Source organism: Corythoichthys intestinalis, chromosome 3 (genome assembly GCF_030265065.1).
Source record: "Corythoichthys intestinalis isolate RoL2023-P3 chromosome 3, ASM3026506v1, whole genome shotgun sequence".
Taxonomy (NCBI): domain Eukaryota; kingdom Metazoa; phylum Chordata; class Actinopteri; order Syngnathiformes; family Syngnathidae; genus Corythoichthys; species Corythoichthys intestinalis.
In genome coordinates, this window is record NC_080397.1 from 59,280,392 (window position 1) to 59,299,212 (window position 18,821).

General features: G+C 39.0%; 1 protein-coding gene across 1 annotated transcript in view; it reads right to left on the minus strand.

Moving 5' to 3' along the window:
• The window catches only part of si:ch211-225b11.4 (thyroid adenoma-associated protein homolog), an 89,933-nt gene that overhangs the window by 48,383 nt on the left and 22,729 nt on the right, over nucleotides 1-18,821 (minus strand). Inside the window, exons 7-15 of the mRNA XM_057831137.1 lie at nucleotides 14,884-15,004; nucleotides 12,958-13,103; nucleotides 12,797-12,881; nucleotides 12,581-12,720; nucleotides 9,323-9,520; nucleotides 8,542-9,256; nucleotides 2,723-2,875; nucleotides 2,489-2,598; nucleotides 2,260-2,420 (exon numbers count right to left, since the gene is read on the minus strand). Of these exons, the coding sequence (XP_057687120.1) occupies nucleotides 2,260-2,420; nucleotides 2,489-2,598; nucleotides 2,723-2,875; nucleotides 8,542-9,256; nucleotides 9,323-9,520; nucleotides 12,581-12,720; nucleotides 12,797-12,881; nucleotides 12,958-13,103; nucleotides 14,884-15,004 (1,829 nt within the window). The remainder of the gene's footprint in view (nucleotides 1-2,259; nucleotides 2,421-2,488; nucleotides 2,599-2,722; nucleotides 2,876-8,541; nucleotides 9,257-9,322; nucleotides 9,521-12,580; nucleotides 12,721-12,796; nucleotides 12,882-12,957; nucleotides 13,104-14,883; nucleotides 15,005-18,821) is intronic.

Consider the following 18,821-nt stretch of genomic DNA (forward strand, 5'->3'; position numbering starts at 1 on the left):
ATATATATATATATATATTTTTTTTTTTTTGCATTGGAAAAAGATACATATTATACATATATTAGACGTTTTTTTTCAAAATTCTCCCCCTAAAATATGCTTTAAAAAATGTATATGGCTAACTTAAAAAAAATGATTCACTCGCATATTTTAAATTTTTAAACAAATTACGTCACAATGAAAAATATGGTGTCTGTAAAAAAGTCACGGATATCTACCTCATAACTTTCGCTAAATTGTATTTTTTTGTCACTGTCGCATTTTCCCTATGTTAGATGATAAATAACTTATCCGAAAAAAGAAGAATTGGTGAAAAAAAAACGTTTAAAAGGGTAAATATATGAAAAAGAAAATCTCAACCACTCCTTGATGTCTGCGATTTCTGCATTGCGACCCCTGTTATAGTACCATGTTTCACCCATAAAATAAAATGAAATAATCCAGCTGCGGCCAGTCACAGCTGTGTCTTGACACTCAGTGATACATGCGACATGGAGTTTTTGGATCTAAAGAAGATAAGTACGCGATAATATCTCGTCAAAGTCATGGTGTCTGTAATTCTGCTCTTGCATGCTCTCACCTCCAGCTAGGGTTTTGCTGTTTAAAAAACATTTCTTTTTTTAAAAAAATGCCCTCCTGTTAAAAATGTTTCTTCGCCCAGAAAGTTGAGATTTTAAGCTTTCCAATCATGTACCACACGTGCAGATCATCGAATCATTTTTAAACAGGAATAATGTACTGTGGTAGAAAAATGCTTTGCTTTATTTAATGCTTCTGTTTATCTACTGTGAGATGTGCTTTAATGCTTTTGCACAATAACAGTATTAACAATATTCACAATAACAGTATTCAATTATGTGTGTTTAAAACTAGGTGTTATGATTATGTTTTCTCATGCAACAGTCTATTCGCTTGTGCTTTAGTGCTTACACAATGAAAAGAGTCATAATGTTACTGTTTTCAGTAGACGTCACCATAATGTTTCCTTTTCCAGTAGACGTCACCATAATGTTACTGTTTTCAGTAGACGTCACCATAATGTTTCTGTTCTCAATAAAAGACTGAGGCTCCTCAGGGGTGAGTTTAGATAAGCTTGTTGCGTCCCCCACGGCACGCATCAATCTCTCTCCTGACGGCCGTCAGTGTTAAAAGCTTTATTTTCGTCTCAAGTCTGATTCTCTCTCCGTCCTCCTCTAGGTCTTTATTATTTTGCTAGATACAAGTAAGTTTAGACCCAACATCTACCTTGGCTGCAGAATCACTTCTAGTGTTAATTTCCAGGACACAACACAACAAGTGTACAAAGCATACCCATTCGTCAGAACACCGGCTGTCACCAATGTTTCCACGCACACACATTCATTCCAGCGCACGCTTCCTTCATGCAACACGTGCTTAACAAGTTAAACGACGACTGAAAGATGCGGTGTGATTGAAGTCCGCCTCTGTGGCAAGATCAAACACAACCAACGTTAACTTTAATAAGCAAGTGCGCAGAGGAACAAAGACCTAGGAGAGGGGGGGAGTGAGGGGGAAAGGGAGAGGGAGGTTGTGTGAGTGTCACTAAAGCATCAGCTCAGGACAGAGAAAGCATGGAGCAACATACATTTGTGGATTAAAAAAAATAAATGTTTTTTAACGATTTATCGTTCAGGTCTAGTTTCAATTGCTCTTGAAATCTCATTAGGCAGATATTTCACTTATTTTCCCCCTTCTGTCATTGCTTGCATGTTATCCTCATTCAAATATAAAAACATATAAATGTTTGGGTGGTTTTAGTTAAAGCAGACACTGTATTCAAGTTTTCATCCGTGTGATTTTGACAAAGATCAGATTATATTTGATGGTGATTTCATGCAGAAATGTGAGAAATTCCAAAAAGTTGAGATACTTTTTCACACTACTGTACGCAGTTACATTTACTTGAGAAACTTTTTGAGAAAAATGTACTTCTCAGTAATTTTGCTAAGACATAATTTTTACTTTTACTAGAATGGATTTGTGAAGAAGAAACGTTACTCTTACTCCGCTACTTTGGGCTACACTAGTTGTTACATTTTACACTCTAAGAAACACTGATAATTTAATACTTTTGGAGAGTCAGAAAGAAAACATAGGCAGGATTTGTTTTACATAGCCGCAAATAAGCGAATAAAAATTAACGGCTGGATTTAAGTTGAATTTTCATACAGGTCCTGTGTCAGGTGTGGTTATACAGAGTAAGTTAACAAAAAAAATGCGGTTAGTGGTTTGACGTACTTGTGATGAAGAACCTTCATCATTAGAGCTGCCATCTGGGCCTGCTGGACCCGAGGACTGCGCAGTAGCTGCTTCGTCCGAATAAGCAGAGCCTCAGCAACATCGACAGGTAGCATGGGAGGGAAAAATCTCACCAACAGTCCTGCTGAAAGTTCCCGAATCTGAAAAAGTGAGCATTTATTTTCATCAGGAGGGGAACACAAAGCAAATCAGGCTTTGGCATATCTACCTCGTTTGTTGAATCTTCTAAACAGCAGATGAGAACCAGCAATTTTTCTTTGGAGAAGAAGTCCCACTGTCCTCTCACCCTGGCATAGTTAACAAGAGATCCCATGTTCACTAGAGAGAAAAAAAAGGATGACACTATCAACTGGTCAATAAAAAGCTGGGTAATGTTTGAAACAATGACTATCATTTAACATTTTGAACCAATTATTTACAAATAAAAGTGGCCCATACTTACCAGGTGGTTGTCCTTTTCTCTTGTCAGGGCTCCACGTGTCTGTGCAAGTCTCTAGCAATGCAGAGAGCAACAATAAAACAGTCTTCTTCCTCTGGTAACTGTGATCTGGAGTCAGATTGCAGCAAACCATCTGACTCAACCAGTCTACAAAATCTATGATAAATACACAAAAAAAAAAGAATGAACACCACTTAAAGACAGGTCAGCAGATGTCGTAAATAAGCCTGTCGCAATATGCAATAATTCCATTAATCGCACGGTAAATAAAAATGAAGGCGATCATTTTTCCGCTGCGATTTATCGCCTCGCGTGCACCTGCGTGCGCGCGTGCGGCTGACGTGCTGTTAAAAGTTCAGCTTCCTTGTTACCAACTACACAAAATGCATTTTAGTTGTTTTTAGTTTAGTGCAGGTGGAGAAAAAAAAAAGAAACGGTGACGCTTACCATTGAAATGAAGATGTGAATGATAGCAAAATATAAGCATGGTGTGTGCATCCATGAATTGGGTCTTAGAATGCCGATCTCGGCCGGCGGTCCGCCTCCGTTCGCCAGTCTTTATAAGTTAGGGTGATAGTCAGGGGCGGACTGGTAATCTGTAGCTTCTGGAGGATCACAGAACGACCGGTGCTCTGGACGGCCGGCGGCCATCATACATACATCACTGTTTTTATCCCCTCTATACTCTGTGATTATCTACAGTTCGCATCCAATCCGACAGGTAGCAGCAATGCGCCTGGCTGAAAGACTTGTTGTGGCCCACGATGGGGCAGGATAGAGCGATAAGAGCTTTGGCGGACTTTCTAGTTGCCACCGGGCTGAGATGGAACAAAGAGGGTTACTTGCTAGGTATATTGGCAATTGTTATCCACTAAGTAGCTACAATTTAAATGAAATAAATGGCAATTAAAGGGCTAGTGCCACCAAAAAACATTTTAGCTGTAAAACAACGTATGCACACGCAGCAGCAATATTAATTCAGAAGAAATATAACAAAATATTAATAAAATGAATGGTTTTACTTTAATGTTTCGGTAGTTAAATTGATATGTTTTTAATCATTTATATATCGTTTTGTTTTCTGGTTAATACTTTCCAATGAAGGTAATGTACAGTGCCTTACAAAAGTATTCGGCCCCCTTGAATCTTGCAACCTTTCGCCACATTTCAGGCTTCAAACAAAGATATGAAATTTAATTTTTTTGTCAAGAATCAACAACAAGTGGGACACAATCGTGAAGTGGAACAACATTTATTGGATGATTAAACTTTTTTAACAAATAAAAAACTGAAAAGTGGGGCGTGCAATATTATTCGGCCCCTTTACTTTCAGTGCAGCAAACTCACTCCAGAAGTTGAGTGAGGATCTCTGAATGATCCAACGTTGTCCTAAATGACCGATGATGATAAACAGAATCCACCTGTGTGTAATCAAGTCTCCGTATAAATGCACCTGCTCTGAGATAGTCTCAGGGTTCTGTTTAAAGTGCAGAGAACATTATGAAAACCAAGGAACACACCAGGCAGGTCCGAGATACTGTTGTGGAGAGGTTTAAAGCCGGATTTGGATACAAAAAGATTTCCCCAGCTTTAAACATCTCAAGGAGCACTGTGCAAGCCATCATATTGAAATGGAAGGAGCATCAGACCACTGCAAATCTACCAAGACCCGGCCGTCCTTCCAAACTTTCTTCTCAAACAAGGAGAAAACTGATCAGAGATGCAGCCAAGAGGCCCATGATCACTCTGGATGAACTGCAGAGATCTACAGCTGAGGTGGGAGAGTGTCCATAGGACAACAATCAGTCGTACACTGCACAAATCTGGCCTTTATGGAAGAGTGGCAAGAAGAAAGCCATTTCTCAAAGATATCCATAAAAAGTCTCGTTTAAAGTTTGCCACAAGCCACCTGGGAGACACACCAAACATGTGGAAGAAGGTGCTCTGGTCAGATGAAACCAAAATTGAACTTTTTGGCCACAATGCAAAACGATGTTTGGCGTAAGCCACACAGCTCATCACCCTGAACACACCATCCCCACTGTCAAACGGTGGTGGCAGCATCATGGTTTGGGCCTGCTTTTCTTCAGCAGGGACAGGGAAGATGGTTAAAATTGACGGGAAGATGGATGCAGCCAAATACAGGAACATTCTGGAAAAAAAACCTGTTGGTATCTGCACAAGACCTGAGACTGGGACGGAGATTTATCTTCCAACAGGACAATGATCTAAAACATAAAGCCAAATCTACAATGGAATGGTTCAAAAATAAACGTATCCAGGTGTTAGAATGGCCAAGTCAAAGTCCAGACCTGAATCCAATGGAGAATCTGTGGAAAGAGCTGAAGACTGCTGTTCACAAACACTCTCCATCCAACCTCACTGAGCTCGAGCTGTTTTGCAAGGAAGAATGGGCAAGAATGTCAGTCTCTCGATGTGCAAAACTGATAGAAACATACCCCAAGCGACTTGCAGCTGTAATTGGAGCAAAAGGTGGCGCTACAAAGTATTAACGCAAGGGGGCCGAATAATATTGCACGCCCCACTTTTCAGTTTTTTTTGTTAAAAAAGTTTAAATCATCCAATAAATTTTGTTCCACTTCACGATTGTGTCCCACTTGTTGTTAATTCTTGACAAAAAATTAAAATTTTATATCTTTATGTTTGAAGCCTGAAATGTGGTGAAAGGTTGCAAGGTTCAAGGGGGCCGAATACTTTTGCAAGGCACTGTATATTGGCAATTGTTATCCACCAGGTAGCTACAATTTAAATGAAATAAATGGCAATTAAAGGGCTAGTGCCAGCAAAAAACATTTTAGCTGTAAAACAACGTATGCACTCGCAGCAGCAGTATTAATTCAGAAGAAATATAACAAAATATTAATAAAATGAATGGTTTTACTTTAATGTTTCGGTAGGTAAATTGATATGTTTTTAATCATTTATATATCGTTTTGTTTTCTGGTTAATACTTTCCAATGAAAGTTATGTATACAGGATTTGTCTTGAAATGTTTATTTTCATTTAAATGTATTATTTGTGTGGCAAGATTAATTATGGCATAAACAATGAAGTCATTTTATAGACACGGGATAGGTGTTGTTATAATCAATTGAATACATAAAACTTGCTTTCAAAAATAAATTCTTTTGTTTGTTTGTTCAGGTTGATTATAGAGCTAGAGCAGAAAGATGAATCGAACTTAAGTTCAGCCTTGCAGTACGTTGAGCGCCCCAAGTCAGACGGTCACAGTCTAGACACATTTTCTTCATTTTTCTCTCAAAGTGAACGAAATTGATGCATTTTACAATAAAATATTTTTTAAATTCTACCCATAGGGTCTGTGTACAGCGATTCTTGTGGGCTGGGTTGAGTCAAAGTCCAGGGCTGTTATTTAGTCCCAGTCCGCCCCTGGTGACAGTTCTTATTGTGGTAACATCGCCTAAGAAATCGCCGGCTTCGTCAGGTTTCAAATCATATCATTTATTCCATCAACTCGCCGAGTGTCCACTGCTGTTGACGCCAGGATCGAAACAGAAAGTAAAATAGTGCTCTCCTGCTCACCGTCAGCCCCGCGGTGCGTTCGGGTACAGCAAAAAAAGTCCGCCACATTAGAAGCAGATTCGTTACATTATTACAGGTACTGTACTGTATTATTGTTAATATTGCTATTATTATATTACTGTTATTCCTGATTTTTATTCATATTTTATTTGTTTTGCTCTTTGTAATTGCTATTTGCAATAGTAAGAGCAGTATTTATTTCGGATGTAGTGTGGGTTTTTGGGCTGTGGAACGAATTATTGGAATTATAATGTATTCTTATGGGAAAATCCTGCTCGACATACGACCATTTCGACTTACAAACAAGCTCCTGGAACGAATTAACTCCGTATGTAGAGGTACCACTGTATTACTCATGGAACGCCATAGCAGAAGCTATGAGGGGAAACGTTTTCATTTGCCTAGATGCTTAAATTATTAAAGAGCATATGACACGAGAAAAAAAGTCTTAAATGGCATTATTATGTGAATTAGAATCATATTTTGAGACGATTCGACTATATACAACAATTTAGCAAAGCACAGATGACGAGAAATTAGTCTTTTAATCTGCCGGTTAGCCACGCCTACCATTATAGGGCTTTAGCGTCCCCAACAGGTGGATGACGTCAGCGGTAGACTATGCTCATCGGTTTTATTATTCAGCCCATTGAGGGGGAATTATTAAGAACGAGGAAAACGTGACGAAGAGAGCCGCAAAATGTCATTGTTTCAGTCTCTCTACTACAATATTTTTCCAGGATATTCTTTTTATCCAAGTATTTTTCCCCAATAGATATATAAATGGCTTGAGAAGGACCAGTCAGCCCGTCGAGGGGGAACTATTCACAACGAGGAAAACGCGACGAAGAGAGCTGCAAAATGTCATTGTTTATGTCTCTTTACTTCAATATTTTTACAGGATATTCTTTTTATCCAAGTATTTTCCCCAATTGCTAAATAAATGGCATGGTCATGACAAATAACAGTCTAGTGCTAAATGGAATATGAAATAATAAAAATGCATTTATTCAGGACGACATGGCAAAATTACTCCATAATGGTCAAAACTGTCGACTTCACCTTTACTGTCGCACCTGCCGAACGATATTTTATGACACCTAAATCGGACATATGTCATTTCCCTTCCCTGGCTTCGGAGAATGTAAACAAACCAAAAGGCGTGACAGCTAGCCGACATGCTAACCCGAACAGAGTGATGTTTCAAAGTCTTCGAAGCGGAAAATCACACATAACGAGCCTGGATTTATTGACATGACGACTGGGTTGTCGATTGTCTTTGCCGGATCGGCAAACTGCCCGGCAGAGAGCAATTTACAGTTCGTTCCCCGGAGGGTGGCTGCAGTTGTTGTGCAGCTAACGTGCTGCTAATGTGCGTGAGTAGAGCTTTTTACATGCCTATCAATGATCAAACGTAAGTAGTCCTTTATTTAAAGAAAGTTTGTAGTGTTTACTTTGTACTTCGCTGTATTCGTATTTGACATAATACAAAACAAGATGTTTACTCACTTCCTCGTAAGTCCAATGGTCCCACAGTAAATATCCACGGTGAATGGGAACCTTTTGAAACTCCAGAAAGGCGCATACGCCTCTCCCTCGTACAAAATGATTTTTCTGCAGCCGTTTGGCTGGCGTGATGCAAAAAATAAACTTATTTATCCGCAAAATCAGCTGAATCCTTCGTCCTCATACACAACAGTACGCTGTATAGTGAAGAGGACGTCTTCTACCGTACACGTCGCAGCGCCCTCCTCCTCAATGCAAGACCGAAGCCGGAAGTCACTCATTTTCCTGGCGCGGGATTCAAAAAACTAAATAAATATAGCGATCGCTTCCACACACATCCAAGCGGTCCATATCATTCAGGAGCATAAAATACCACGTGTACTATGAAATACACATGCTTTTTCGTGTCACAGACACTTTAAATGGAATTTCCTTTTTCTTAACACATTTTATTTATTCTGTGTTCCTGTGCAGTATTAATATTGTTGTCTTTTACTTAAAAGAAGCATGGTCTATTGTTTTCAGTTGTGATTTCCTAAAAAGTATTTTTGAATTTAAGAGTAAACATTTATTTCGTTTAAATGGGTGTACATGATCTATTAATATACACTGTATTCTCACAGTGTTATTGTAATTTTTTTTTTTTAATTGGGGGGGTACAATAATATTGCATATCGCAATAATTTATGAAATTATCGCACACTAAAATTTGTTATCGCGACAGGCCGAGTCGTAAAGCATCAAAATCTTACCTATACCAAGGTCCAGCATTTTCTCAGCGCTTTGCATCTGGCTGGCGTCCCCCTTATCCTTTTGTCTGATGCGTGCCAAGCAGCCATCTCTGATCCGAACCAAAAATCTTCTCACTGCTGTTTGAAAATGTTGTCGAAAAAGTGAAGACTCGGAGTTTAAGTTCTGAGTAATGAAGGTCTTCATTATTCCCAGTTCTTCTGGTGTCGGGGTGTCTTTGGTCTTGGGACTGCAACACAGCAGGTTTACAGAGGCAAGCCGGACTCTGTCATCCGCAGAGCCCAGGGCTAAATGAAGAATTTTCATGGTGGAGCTCCCCTGAAGAGCCCATGGAGAGCCCCCAGTCACAGCCCGGTAGCTGCTCATGATGCACGCCCAGGCGCAGAGGTGGCCTGATGAATAGGGGTCCAGGGAGGCCAGCAATGGCTCCACAGCAAAAGGGAAGACTTGGAAAGTGCTGGGGAGTAAGTGTGTTGAGCTGTTACGTTGAAGAATAACTTCATGTGAGGTTAGCGCCTCAAGAAGGACAGAAAGCCACCATTCTGCCCATCGATTGCTCAGCTCCGACTCTGAAACCGACTTTAGTGTGTCACCACAAAGCTCCCTTCTCTGCTGCTGGATTAGACACTTGTATAGCTCTGAACCACATGGAGCCAGATGATCCTTTGACATGCACTTCAAGAGATGATTTTGTAGTTCAGCATACTGATCCAGTACCTGCTTAATAAAAGGTTTTTGCAATAAACCGTGCAAAATTATCAGCGTAATTACGTTCGTGCTTACCGTGTCTGTTCCCAAATACGGAAGTAGAGCACAAAGGCGATGACATTTGGCTTTGGATTCCCACGGGAGTTTGCGGATTCGTTGCAGTAGAATCAAATAAAGAGACTTCTTAGTATCACCAAACTGCTCACAGTCCATGTCGTAGAGGTCCAACAGCAAGCAAAAGCTAATGCGAGCGCAGTCGGACACACCTTCCACCTGACATTGCGCATTAAAACAAAAAACAACAAAAAATAAATTACATTCCACTAAAGGTAGGTTACAAACGAGTTCCGTTCGTACGCTGGCGACGTAACCAGACGTTCCGAGTACTGTATATTTTTATCATATTATGTATATACAGGATATACTGTATGTATATATTTTCCCCAAGTGGAAGCTTCCATGATCCTAATAAATTCAATAATTAAAAAAAATATATATACAGTACTGTGCAAAGGTTTTAGGCAGGTATCCTGCCTAAAACATTTGCACAGTACTGTACATATCCATCTTGTGTCTTATCTTTCCTTCCAACAATAATTTACAGAAAAATATGGCATATTATATAGATGCTTTGAATTGCGATTAATTGCGATTAATTACGATTAATTAATTTTTAAGCTGTAATTAACCCGATAAAAATTTTTAATCGTTTGGCAGTCCTAATTAAATACCATTAGTGCAGTCAATGATTACAATAAGCAGGCCAGTGCTGTTTCCATATATAATTTTATTATATTATGTATATACAGAATAGAGGTGTGCAAAATTTCCGATTCTTAGATTATTCGCGATTCGGCCGTTAAAGATTCGAGAACGATTCACAAACATCCAAATTCCGATTATTAAAATATACGAAGTAAAGCGGAAGTACACAACACTCAGCGCGGCGCGCGCCGCGCGGTCTTCGGGACGGAACGGAGCGAGAGTAGCTAAACATCATGCTTCCCATTACCCGGCCCCTCGGTTAATGCCAATGCTCAACTCACGGCTCTAGCTCACCTCATGCAACGAGATAAAAAAAACACACCAACATACCTGACTGCTGCCGAAAAGCTGCTTCAAACTACATCCATATAATGTCACGGTGGATATCATTTATATAGGACTAGATGCAATATAGCTTTGGAAGTGTTAGCAGCACATCTAAAAAAAGCTAGATACGGGCGTTATAAACGGCCGCCATCTTAAAGCAGTACACTTCCCTGCAAGGCTGTTGTAGCGAACCTTCCAAGCAAACCTAATTAACTTTTTATCTAAAATACCCCTATATCGGTAAAATATTGACTTGAATCTATCTTTAAAATAGTTTTAAAACTTTCACATGTCGAAAGTAGACAAAAGGGAAATTATGGAATAACGGGAGCAATTTTAACAAATTTAACGGTTGATTCACAACATTAAATTAATTGAATGTAGTTGAAAGCTGCTGATACAGAATGGGGACTGGAGTTTTTTATTTAATGTTATTTTTGTATATTTGTTTACTGCTATATGTCAACTTGATACTGAAATAGTAGTGTGGTTTAGCCTGAGAGTATTTTTGAACAATTTTGGAACTAACGTACAAAACATAAAAAAAAATATAAAAAAAAAAAGAAAAAAAAGGAGGGGGGTGCATCAACAATCGTTTTATAATCGAATCGGAGCCTCTGAATCGTAATCGTAATCGAATCGTTAGGTGCCCAAAGATTCCCAGCTCTAATACAGAATATATGTATATATTTTCCCCAAGTGGGAGCTTCCATGATCCTAATAAATTCAATAATAATTTAAAAATATATATATTTATATTATTTTATTAAATAAAAATGCACGTTGATACGACACACGTAAAGGTACCTTCCATTTAAAAAATCGTTAGAAAGTTGTATGGACTTACAATCCGCTAGCTTGTTGTTTCTTGTTGTCTTCCAAAATTACACTTGGGTGACGGCGCTTCGAGTGTTCGTTCATAGCCGACGTGCAACCGTGGTATGCGAGCTCATCTTAGCAAAGAGTACACAAAGTGGCACCCTCCATATTTTCCTTGAAATAATTCCAGGCTCTGGCTATTCTGGTCCGCTTTTTTGACTTTATGCCGCTTTCACGTGTTACCAACTCTGCCCTTTTTGGAAATCGGCAGTGTTTTCAACTCCTCAACGACGATTCACTTGGCTCGTTGTCATTAATTTGTCTGGGTTCGTCCGATTTCCTCCTCAGGAAGGCGTCGGCGTGCATCAAAACACCGAGAGGTGTCGGATGGCCCTTTGTGGATACTTTTATTGACCAAAACAAAAACGTGGGGGACGAAGCCACACAACTCAGCGCTACCCGCGCACTTTTCCAACTCACCGATCTCGCTCCCTCTTTCTCTCTTGCTCGCTCGCCCACTTTCTTCCTCTTTGCTCAATCTGACAACGCCGGTCACATTGAAATAACAGCGGCCCCCTTGGGGGTGCCAGTAACAACCGCTTGCATCGCGAGCGCCCGCCATTCTAAACTTTATCCGCATGTAATTTTTTTTAACCCGTCATTACCCGTCAACGGTATGTTTTGCCCGTCGACGCATTTACTTCATCGATGACGTCGACTAGTCGGGACAGCTCTAGTGTTGAGTAACTATGTCACAGCAGCCATTAACAATAAGTTGTCTGAACTGTACTGTTCAAGCTGCAAGTCATTTGTGTTACAATGACATGTTTGCACAGTCGTCATATTGATTTATATATTGTTGTACATTGTTCAAGTCATATAAGCTGTTAAAAATGTCCATACTAGAATTCTTATTGTTTGACAAGATATTTTATATACTTAATGTTTAGACTGCATGTACAATTGTTAAATATGTTAAATTAAAAGCAGGTAAATAAATCATCGAGAAACGGTCAATTTGTATTTTTTGCACAGATTTTCAAATTATATAACAGTCTGCTTGGGCGAATTTATCGTCATTTACCGTTATCGAAGTAAATATGCTCAATTTACCGTGATACGTACGTAAGGCCATATCGCCCAGCCCTGGATCGACCCGTTTTGGGAGAATGAGACATTTTAAGACCCTAAATTCAAATTATTAAGACATTTTTTACACTTTTTAAGACCCCACAGATACCCTGCTATAATTCAATCAGTGTCAATACTGAGCATTGAAGCAGTTGATACAATTCATGCATTGCTTGTGATCAATAACAAGATTTTATGTGAATGTGTATCAAATAATTATAAGCAAACTCAAAATGACAATATGAATACAACAAATATTTGGAAATTGTATTACTAAAGCAGGTGACTCACTGGGCTTTCAGCACTGGTCCATATGATAGAAATTAGCTGTTGCTGCAGGGTGCTGCAACTCTCAGGTAAAAGGCGGCCACCCATCATCTTCCAGATATCAGACACACATTCTTTGACTTTCTTCAGCCATAGTGTGAACACTGCGACCAAGTGCCATATTTGAACAGGTGACATTCGCATCGAAGCGCCTGAATAAAATGTCTCGATATGACTCACCCTCAAAGGCAAGGTAGTGACAATTCAACTTCTCCTCACACAAATCACGAAGCATAGGAAACATAACATCAAAAAGCAAGCTGCCCTGCAAAAACAAGACCAGCGAGTGATTTGGTCAATAAAGTGGATATGTATCAAATTATGCTTCTTTATATGTTTACCTTTGCACCCTCCACATGTGAACTGAGCAATATATGAGGACCACAGCATGTGAGGAGGCCTCTAATCATTGCTAGCCAACCCAATTCGCACACCGTTGTGGAGCAGAACTGCACGTGGAGGGCACCCACAGTCAGCAGGCACGACTCTGGCAGAGCGGTACCATGCACATGTAGAATTTCAAGCTGAGATTCATACTAAAAATGAACTTTATACAACCCATAGCAAAAAGTATGGAATCAGCAGTCTCAGACGAGCACTCACTCAGACATATTATCATGTAGAACAAACTCGGATAAAAATCTTGGGGAAAAAATGAATTAATTCAAAAGTACAACTCTTTAGCATTCAGAAACACTGAAAGAAATCAATTAAAAGCATTGTGGTGGTCAGTAAATGTTACTTGCAAGTGCAGGGAAATATATATGGAATCACTCCATTCTGAGGAAAAAAGTATGGAATCATGAGAAACAAACAAAGAAATAACAATCAAAACATCTCTAGTATTTAGTAGCACCACATCTGGCTTTTATGACAGCTTGCAGTCTCTGAGGCATGGACTCGATGAGTATTCTTCATCAATTTGGTGCCAACTCTCTTTGATTGCAGTTGCCAGTGGAGCCTTTCTGTGGACCATCATTTTTTTCAATTTCCACCACAGGTTTTCAATAGGGTTGAGATCTGGGCTATTTGCAGGCCCAGACATTGACTGGATGAGTCTTTCTCCAAGGAACACTTTAACAGTAGCTCTGTGGCATGATGCATTGTCATCTTGGAAAATGACATGGTAAATGGTGTTATACTTATATAGCGCTTTTCCACCTTTCAAGGCGCTCAAGTCGCTTTACACTATCTCGCCATCCACCTACTATTGACATATTGACATAATGACAATTTTTATGTTTTCTTCAAGCAGTCATCTTTTTAAAGCTCACTGGAACAGCACCAAACAATGCAGATTCCAATGCGGATTCTTGATAAGGTGATGATGCTGGAACTTTTTGTTTGGTGCTGTTCCAGTGAGATTTACAAAGATCCATATCATCAGTTCTTGATGATATGGGGCACTGGGGAGATGGCTATGGTTAAATTTTCAATAAATGCACAACTTTACATTGAAATTTTAGACAGCTTACTTATTTATTATTTATTTATTATTTATTATTTTTTAAGAAGTTGTATTTTTTTAATTCACGTGATGACATTTTTCTGTTGTCATTCTTATGTTGAGGCGGCAAAGGGAGAAAAACGGGTAAAAAGTAACTGATTACTTTTAAAGTAACTTAGTTACTTTGATAATGAAGTAATCAGTAAAGTAACTAGATAACTTTTTTTAGGTGTAATCAGTAATCAGTAATTAAATTACTTTTTTCAAGTAATCTGTGACAACACTGGTCATTCCAGCAAATAGCCCAGATCTCAACCCTATTGAAAACCTGTGAAGGAAATTGAAAAAAAAAATGGTCCGACCTGCAAAGATGATCTGACAACCAATCAAAGAGAGTTGGCACCAAATCTATGAAGAATACTCATCAAGTCCATGCCTCAGAGACTGCGGTCATAAAATCCAGAAGTGGTGCTACTGACTACTGGAGATGTGTTTTGATTGTTATTTCTTTGTTTCTCATGATTCCATATTTTTTTGCTCAGAATGGAGTGAGTCCATATATATTTTCTCCTGCCCTTGCTCTATAATAGTAACATTTACTGACCACCACAATGTTTTTATCCATTTCTTTTAGTGTTTCTGAATGCTAAAGAGTTGCACTTTTGAACTCATTAATCATTTTTTAAAGCTTTTTATCAGAGTTTGTTCTACATGATAAAATGTCTGAGTGAGTGCTCGTCCGAGACTGGTGATTCCATACTTTTTGCTCGAGGTTGCAGCAAATCTTTATCATTCCACAGCAGATCCAAGTAGTGTTTACCTGAATGCGAGCTCTGTAAAAGATTCCAGGCTGCGGCTGCTCCTGCGCTGCTCTCGGATGCCGTGTTGATGAGCATGGCCACAGCGGTCCCCGCCAAAAGACAAGTGTCTCTGTTGTTGCTCTGAAGGACAAAAATGACAAGTATGGAACAAACGCATTACATCAACTGGACACTTTTTTCATTTTTAGCTGCATTATGCAGCAACAAGGACAACAAGTGCTATATCAAATCAATTGTTGCTCTTGGAACAATACATTTATTACTGTGGTGAAAGTTTGAATATGTGCAATAATGCATTGCATCTGAGGCTGCAACAACTTATCGATTAAACCTCATCGAAATTGTAATTTAATAAATTAGCTGCCAACTAATTTGATTAGGGCTGCAGCTATTGAATATTTTAGTAGTTGATTAATCGATAGACTAGTTAGTTCGAATAATCGAGTAATCGGATAAGGAACATGAAAAGTTAAAATACCTGAGCTGAGCCTCAAACGGTATATATATATATTTTTTAATGAGGATCTATGTACAACAAAACAATTGCCTAACTTACATAGGAAAAAGTGCTAGCTTAAATGCTATAAAATTTTTAAGTTTTTTTACAATGCTCTTAAATGATTCAGACACATATTCACACTAAATATACCTATAAACTAAATAATGAATGCATTAAAAAACATTAACTCAAACAAAAACTTAGCTTACATTGGTCTTAACAGGGAGCAGTTGGATTCAGCCATGTGAAAAGATGCAGTCCAGAGAGCAGTGTATCCACCCTAATCAATAAAACTAAATGCAAACGCTTTCAAAATTAACCATTACAACACCACTTTAATTGAACGAATACTCGAGGCAACAAAATTTAATTCGAATTTTTTTTTCTAATCGAATACTCTAATCGAATACTCGAGTTAAACGATTAATCGTTGCAGCACTAAATTTGATAATCGATTTTAAATGTTTGGGTCCTTGTTTGTATGTAATGTGAGAATGAGCACGTGCCAGTGATTAAAGCAAGAGAGAGAGAGTTCACTGCTGCAGCACCTGCAGCTGTTGGGTTGCTGAATCAATTATATGTCAAGAGTTAGATTGTCTTTTGTAGTTTTAGATCCAGTGTGCCTCCGTCAGAGAAGAGTATATGAAACCAATTGTATTGTTTATAATTAGGGTTGTTCCGATCATGTTTTTTTTGCTCCCGATCCGATCGTTTTAGTTTGAGTATCTGCCGATCCCGATATTTCCCGATCTGATTGCTTTTTTTTGCTCCCGATTCAATTCCAATCATTCCCGATAATTTTTACCGATCAAATACATTTTGGCAATGCATTAAGAAAAAAATGAATAAAACACGGACGAATATATACATTCAACATATAGTACATAAGTACTGTTTTTGTTTATTATGAAAATAAATCCTCAAGATAGCATTTACATTATTAACATTCTTTCTGTGAGAGGGATCCACGGATACAAAGACTTGTGACTTTGTGTATTGTAACTAAATATTGCCATCTAGTGTATTTGTTGAGCTTTCAGTAAATGATACTGCAAGCATGCCCCAATGCATGATGGGAAGTGAAACCATTATGGATAGAAAACTTATGACTTTGTGTATTGTAACGACATATTGCCATCTAGTGTATTCGTTGAGCTTTCAGTAAATGATACTGCAAGCATGCCCCAATGCATGATGGGAAGTGAAACCATTATGGATAGAAAACTTATGACTTTGTGTATTTAACTAAATATTGCCATCTAGTGTATTCGTTGAGCTTTCAGTAAATGATACTGCAGGCATGCCCCAATGCATGATGGGAGTGGAACCATGATGGGAAGTAAAACCATGACTGTGCTTCGTGCCACCAATGGATATATCTTCTCTGCTTTGGGAAATAAGGTGTTAAGACAAAGATCTATTGCCACCTTGCTTCCCCACATTGCTTTCCATGATATTTCTAATCAGAGGGAGAGGGATTGCAAGGTAATAAGCAATTGAAGAAACGCCTCAAGGCTGCCAAAGTTCTCTCTACTCATGTAGCGCTGTATTTTATCTCTATATAAAGGTAAAACAGAGTCCTTACAGATTGAGCGCGACAATGAGTGAAAGGATCGTGCAGCGGAGATTATAATAGCATTAATTATTTAACGTGACACATTTTTTAATAAATTAATTGCCACCATTAATGGTATATTTTTGATAACCCTACTTTAAGGCTAAACTAAAGACTCTGGATGAGTAATATATTATGTCTGTAACGTTAAATACAATAAGAAAACTATTTAATTAATATATACATATATATATTTAAAAAAGGCATGGCCGATATTGTTTGCCGATTCCGATATTTTGAAAATGACGTGATCGGACCCAATCGATCGGCATCCCGATCGATCTGGACATCTGTATTTATAATCTTTGTTGATGAAACTTTAGTGAGAATGAGCGCATGCCAGTGATTAAAGCAAGAGAGAGAGTTCACTGCTGCAGCACCTGCAGCTGTTGGGTTGCTGAATCAATAATTAAATGTCAAGAGTTAGATTATCTTTTGTAGTTTTAGATCCAGTGTGCCTCCGTCAGAGAAGAGTATATGAAGCCAATTGTAGTCTTTATCATCTTTGTTGATGAAACTTTACTACTTAGCACAAAGCGCTAAGCCAGTTAGCGATTATGCTCAGCAGTGTCTTTAGTGTCCGTTTGTATTGTGTTTTGGAGTAGAATATTAGCACTTGAGTTATTGTTAGCTAGTAAAGTTGTCTCATTGCATTTTATAAAGAAACCACATTCACATAATAGCTTAGAGCAGGGGTCTGCAACCCTGGTCCCCGGGGGCCAATATCCAGCTTGTTTTCCATGTCTCCCTCCTTTAACACAACTGAATCAAATAATCAGGATTGTTATCAGGCTCCTGCAGAGCTTGCTGATGAGCTGATCATTTGCTTGCTGGCGAAGGCTAGGTTCATACTACAGGTCTTAATGCACAAATCTGATTTTTTGTCATATCTGTTTTTTTGGTGTGTCCGTTCAGACTGCCTTTGTCCATTTAGCCCATTCAAGTATCACGCATGCGCAATAATTCGCAGTCCGAGATGCGCTCGGGTATGTGGTCCCGGGCCTCAGGACCATAGGGGCCCCCTGAATGAGCCTTAATTTATTTTACATTCATAGATTTCAATTTAAATCATTGTCTGATTAAATATTATGTTCCACTCGATATATACTTAAAAACTTTAACATATTAAATATTTCCAATATTTTTTTTTCCCCTTTTTTTTTTTGCACAACGCCCCCCACCCCCGTCTTAGCAGAGAATGGTTTGACCCCGCTCTGGTGCACTCAAGTGCTACACATTTACTTGTCTTTGCCCGTGACTGTAGCTCCAGGAGAGCGAGCCTTCAGTAAAATGAAAATAATAAAAAACTACCTTCGCTCTACCATATCAAAAGGCAGGCTTAACAACCTAGCGATTGTTACTAAATGGCACTTTATGGTAAGTTGCGGTGCTCTCAACTCCGCACCGTAGTGTGGCGTGGACGGGTGGACGGCTCGTTTGTCGTCAATTCGTCCGAGTCTTCCTTCAGGAAGGTGGCGATGTGCATAAAAACGCAGACACTTCGGATGGCTTTTCGCTGGACTTTTATTAACAATGGGGGACTCACAGCCACTCAACTCCACGCTACCGCGCACCAACTCTCAACAACTCTTATCTCACCCCCTTACGCTCGCCCACCTCTTCGTCTGCGCCAAATTGGTAAATCTGGTCATATTGTAGGGGACAGCGGCCCCTTGGGGATGCCGGTAACACCATGCTCTCTATTGAGCGTGAGCTTGCTCAAAAACTGGATTTCACTGATGTTATAAATGACTTTGCGGTCAAAAAATCTAGGCGCATCACTGTTTGAGGACTTGGTAACCCCAGGGATGTGAAGGGGGCAG